This window comes from Euleptes europaea, chromosome 1 (genome assembly GCF_029931775.1).
Source record: "Euleptes europaea isolate rEulEur1 chromosome 1, rEulEur1.hap1, whole genome shotgun sequence".
In the NCBI taxonomy this organism is placed as follows: domain Eukaryota; kingdom Metazoa; phylum Chordata; class Lepidosauria; order Squamata; family Sphaerodactylidae; genus Euleptes; species Euleptes europaea.
In genome coordinates, this window is record NC_079312.1 from 7,297,103 (window position 1) to 7,302,552 (window position 5,450).

General features: G+C 47.3%; 1 protein-coding gene across 1 annotated transcript; it reads right to left on the reverse strand.

Moving 5' to 3' along the window:
- Nucleotides 1-3,454: 3,454 nt before the first annotated feature.
- On the reverse strand, nt 3,455-5,118 carry LOC130490861 (zinc finger protein 420-like). The gene is made up of 2 exons (XM_056864668.1): nt 5,053-5,118; nt 3,455-5,002 (listed from the first exon to the last, which is right to left on the reverse strand). Exons 1-2 carry the CDS (start codon nt 5,116-5,118, stop codon nt 3,455-3,457), a joined length of 1,614 nt encoding a protein of 537 aa, XP_056720646.1.
- Nucleotides 5,119-5,450: the final 332 nt, after the last annotated feature.

Sequence of the window (5,450 nt, forward strand, 5' to 3'; positions counted from 1 at the left end):
GAAAATTAATATAGGGCTGTCCCAAGGAGGGTGTCAGAGCCCTGGAAAGACCAAATACTCTAGTCGAGCAAGGACCAGTGAAGCAGCTGAAATTCACAGTCATGTTATGGGAACATTTCCCGTTCAAACATTTTTCCTGTTTGCTAGTGGGGTTAAAAAAATTGTTTGGGGGAAGGGGGAAATGGTGCCTCTGCTTGCTGGGAAACTCCCTTAGGGCCAAAGTACCCTGGTAAATATTGCTCAGGACCTCCTGAGAACATCTAGACTGACCCACTGAGGTCATCTTCCAGAGCCATACTAAAACAGTTATGAAATAACTGATAACCAACCTGGTAGCACCTGTGCAGTCTAGCACATGGGGATGAGATCAAGAGAAATGTCCCAGAGAAATGTGTTGTACTAAGTGAAGCAAAAAAAAAAAGTTTTTATAAAAAATTTATTGTGAAAGAGAGGGGGAGGGAAAGGGGGTGGTGGAAAATGGCAAAATAATATACAGGGACAAGCACCCAGCTTCAACAACACAGAGATATTCAAATGAAAAGCAATACAGTTGCACTAACTAAGCCAAACATGTTACCTATGCTATAAATGGATCCTCAGAACATGTGCAGAGTTCCTTGCGGTAACAAAAAGTTGGAGGCGTCTGTAATGCCTACCCAACATCCTATGGACCCAGCCTCCACTGACGACTGAAAACTGAAGACAAGGGGAAATCCCAGGAGCACCTAGTAATGGCCCTGAGCTTCCAGGACAAATATGATGGTCTGGCCCAAACCAGATCATCCTTTCTTCAAAGGGAATAAGTCTGACAGGATGGTCCAATGTGGAATGGAAGGGAGGAGCTCATTCTCTAGGGGTCCAAGATCCCAGACGCTCTAGGTGGCACTCTTCAGCCTTAGCAAGTTTTAGGATTTTTGTCAGGATAACACACTCTATCCGGACTGGGACTTCATACCTTGAGCTCAGTTGTAAGTCTGGCAACGCCCACCAATAGAGGGCCAGTGGTTGGGAAGGGAGAAGGGGGTACTCTAAACTCACCCGTTCGAGCCCCCTAGACCACAGGTGGGGCAGCCGAAGATGCCGTTCACTTCTCCAAGGTGGTTAGGAGCAGGCGGGGGAGGACGGAGTCTGTGGAGATTGGAAGGCTGACTAGTGTTCTGGATGAGTCTTGTCATTTTTTGTTTGTTATATGTCTAGTATACAAGTGATACCATTAGAGGAACTTTGCTTCCATTTTATCCTTTATTGCAACATAACTATATGCATCTTTAACAATGACTTATTCAAAAGAAAACTATGCCATCCATTACTGCTACATACATAATGAAACGACAGCAATTACATGAGTCCATAAAAACCTCTAAACCAAGATATGCAGGGCACAAGCAAGGAACCCTTTCTAAGTTCTCAGTCAATTCAGTTTCTCTTATTTATTTATTTATTTATTTATTTATTTATTATTTACATTTATATCCCGCCCTCATTCCCAGCAAGCCAGGCTCAGGGCAGTTCACAATGCAATATAAAACATCAATTAAAAATCTATATTAAAACATACCTTAAAATCCGTACCACATATTTCAGATGCTGGACAGTCCTGGCCAGCCAGTAAACCCCATAACCAGTTGGGGGAGGATGGGGATGCCAGCAATTTATATATTGGAAAGGCTTGTGGCTGCCCTCAGGTGTAGGCCTGGCAGAACAGGCCCTGCGGAACTCATTTAGGTCCCGCAGGGCCCTGATGTTATTTGGTAAACTGTTCCACCCTTGCTGAGGACAGCAGCACACTCCGCGGGCCGGGACCACCAGCAAGTTGTTGTTCCTTGAGCACAAGGCTCTTGGGGGGATGTGCCAGGAGAGGCGGTCCCGAAGGTACAATGGTCCCAGACCATATAAGGCTTTAAAGATTAAAATCAGCATCTTGAACCTGATCCGATGCTCCAGCTGGAGCCAGTGCAGTTGTTTCAGCACTGGAGTTATGTGCTCTCGCAGCAAGGCCCCAGAAAGGAGCCTCGCCGCCGCATTTCGCACCAGCTAGAGCCTCCTGATCAGTCCCAAGGGCAGCCCTGCGTAGAGCGAGATACAGTAGTCTAGCCTAGAGGTGACAGTCACATGGATCACTGTGGCTAGATCGGGGTGGGAGAGGTAAGGCACCAGCTGCCGGGCCCGGCAGTGATGGAAAAACCACGGCTTGACCACGGCTGCAACCTGGGCCTCCATAGATAAGAAGGCATCCAGGATCACACCCAGGCTCCTGGCGGTTTTTAACATTGGTTCCGATCAACAGTTAGCTTGATCAGGACACACATTTTCAGCTAACTCATTACTTTATAACCTTTTTCCTGCCAAGGGCCATTTGCACAGTTATAACATCTTTCGAGGGCCACACCAGCTGTAGATCCCCCGATGGGGGGGGGGAAGGCTAGGGTTGCCAGGTCTCCAGCCACCACCTGGAGGTTGGGAACCCTAGGAGAGGCTATGCAGAGGAGGGAGGGAGGGAAGGAAGGCTAGGGTTGCCAGGTCTCCAGCCACCAACTGGAGGGTGGCAACCCTAGGAAAGGTTATGCAGAGGAGGGAAGGAAGGAAAGGAAGGCTAGGAAGGCAGGCTAGGGTTGCCAGGTCTCCAGCCTGGCAACCCTAGGAGAGGCTATGCAAAGGAGGGAGAGAGGGAAGGAATGAAAGGAAGGGAAGGAGCCTTCCCCCCTCCCCACGCACGCACACACGCCTTCCCCCACCCCACGCACTAACCGGGCCGCGCTAGCAGCATGGAGAAGCCCCGAGAGAGCCAGAACCAAGCCCTGTGGTGCCCCACTCTTCACCTAATAGATAAAGGTAAAGGTCCCCTGTGCAAGCACCGAGTCATTCCTGACCCATAGGGTGACGTCACATCCCGTTTACTAGGCAGACTTTGTTTACGGGGTGGTTTGCCAGTGCCTTCCCCAGTCATCTTCCCTTTACCCCCAGCAAGCTGTGTACTCATTTGACTGACCTCGGAAGGATGGAAGGCTGAGTCAACCTTGAGCCGGCTACCTGAAACCGACTTCCGTCGGGATCAAACTCAGGTCTTGGCTTTTTAAGAGGTCATAGATCTGGATCTTTCCTATACAGAAGAAACTGCCTGAGGAGGAAGGCGATCCACTGGTCCAGCTGGAGGCTGTTTGGTGAGGAAGACAGGGTAAGGGGAGAGTTGTGTAGGGAGTTGGACTAGATGACCCCGGTGGTCCCCTCCAACTGTATGATTCTATGTGGTTTATCTCCAGTGTGGATACGTTGATGGGCAGTAAGGTATGTATTATGACCACAGCTCTTGTGAATTTGTTGATGGGCCCTAAGCTCTGTAATCCGAGTATACCATTTTCCACATTGCCAGGATTTATAGGGCTTCTCTCCACTGTGTATACGTTGATGGATAATAACAATGAAATATGAGCAAAGCTCAAACATTAATATGGTTTCACCCAGCGTGGATTCGTAGATGAACAGTTAGGTTCGAACTCCGAGCAAAACTCTTTCCACATTCCAGGCATCTATAGGGTTTCTCCCCAGTGTGGATTCGTCGATGAGCAGCTAGGTTGCCACTCCGAGCAAAGCCCTTTCCACATTCCAGGCATTTATAGGGTCTCTCCCCAGTGTGGATACCATGATGGACAAGAAGCTCTGTACTATGAGCAAAACTCTTTCCACATTGCAAGCATTTGTATGGTTTCTCCCCAGTGTGGATATGTTGATGGGCCCTAAGATCTCTACTCCAAGCAAATCTCTTTCCACACTCCAAGCATTTATGTGGTTCATCCCCAGTGTGGATATGCTGATGAGCAATAAGGTATGTTTTATGAGCAAAGCTCTTTCCACACTCCAAACATTTATATGGTTTCTCCCCTGTGTGGATTCGTCGATGAGCACCTAGGTTGCCACTCCAAGCAAAACTCATTCCACATTCCGGGCATTTATAGGGTTTTTCCCCAGTATGGATACGTTGATGGAGAATATACTGTGAATGACGACCAAAGCTTTTTCCACACTCCAAGCATTTATATGGTTTCTCCCCAGTGTGGATACGTTGATGGATAACAAGTTGTGAACTCTGTGAAAAACTCTTTCCACAGTGCAAGCATTTGTATGGTTTCTCCCCAGTGTGGAAACGTTGATGGGCACTAAGATCTCTACTCCAAGCAAAGCTTTTCCCACACTCTAAGCATTTATGTGGTTTATCCCCAGTGTGGATACGCTGATGACCAGTAAGGTGTGTATTATGGGCAAAGCTCTTTCCACACTCCAAGCATTTATATGGTTTCTCCCCAGTGTGGATTCGTCGATGAGCACTTAGGTTGCCAATCCGAGCAAAGCTAATTCCACATTCTAGGCATTTATATGGTTTCTCCCCAGTGTGGATACGTCGATGGACAAGACGCTGTGAACGCTGAGCAAAGCACTTTCCACAATCCAAGCATTTATATGGTTTCTCCCCAGTATGGATTCGGCGATGAGCAGCTAGGTTGTCACTCCGAGCAAAGCCCTTTCCACAATCCAGACAATTATGTGGTTTCTCACCTGAGTGGATTCGACGATGAATAGTTAGGCTGTCACTTCGGGCAAAGCTCTTCCCACACTCCAAGCATTTATATGGTTTCTCTCCAGTATGGATACGTTGATGGGACCTAAGATCTGTACTCCGAGCAAAGCTCTTTTCACACTCCAAACATTTATATGGTTTCTCCCCGGTGTGGAGACGTCGATGGGCACTAAGCTCTTGACTCCGAAGAAAGCTCTTTCCACAATCAAGGCATTTATATGGTTTCTCACCAGTATGGATATGTTGATGTTTAGTAAGCTCTGAACTCTGAGCAAAGCTCTTTCTGCACTGCAAGCATTTATATGGTTTCTCCCCATTATGGATTTGTTGATGGACAGTAAGTTGTGAACTCTGAGCAAAGCTCTTTCCACATACCAGGCATTTATGTGCCTCCCCTGTGTGGAAGTGCTGATTGTCAGGAAGGTCTCCCTTCCAACCAAAGTTTGTTCCACACTCAAAGGATTTATCATATTTCTCACCTGAGTTATTTCTTCCGCCTGTATTGCACACATGGGATTCAGCACCCTGAAAAGTACAGCATTCATTCCCCCTGTTATTTTCTGTTCCAGTGTTTCTTTTCTGCTGTTTTTCATCAAATAGGAGGTGTTGTGGTTCTCCATTAGGCTTATCCTGGGGACCACCAGCCTCTGGAATAAAGAGAAAAGCCTGGTAAGACCTTTGAGCAAAAGTAGAGTCAAGTTAAAGAATGCCGTTAAGTGTTCTTCATAACAACATAACCAGAATCATTTGAAAGGGAGACAAATCCTGCCATGTATTAATCAGGTTGGTGCTTCCTTGGAGGGTAGTTCCATCAGAAACAAGGTACCCCAATGGAACCTCCATGTTTAGAGGAGGTATCACACCGAAGAGGGATGCT

Excerpts from the sequence above, each read along its gene's own strand:
- LOC130490861 (XM_056864668.1), bottom strand. The coding sequence starts at position 5,118 with ATGAATGCTGTACTTTTCAGGGTGCTGAATCCCATGTGTGCAATACAG. Across the intron at positions 5,003-5,052 it reads AGGCGGAAGAAATAACTCAG|GGAGACCTTCCTGACAATCA; the intron begins GTGAGAAATATG and ends TTTGGTTGGAAG.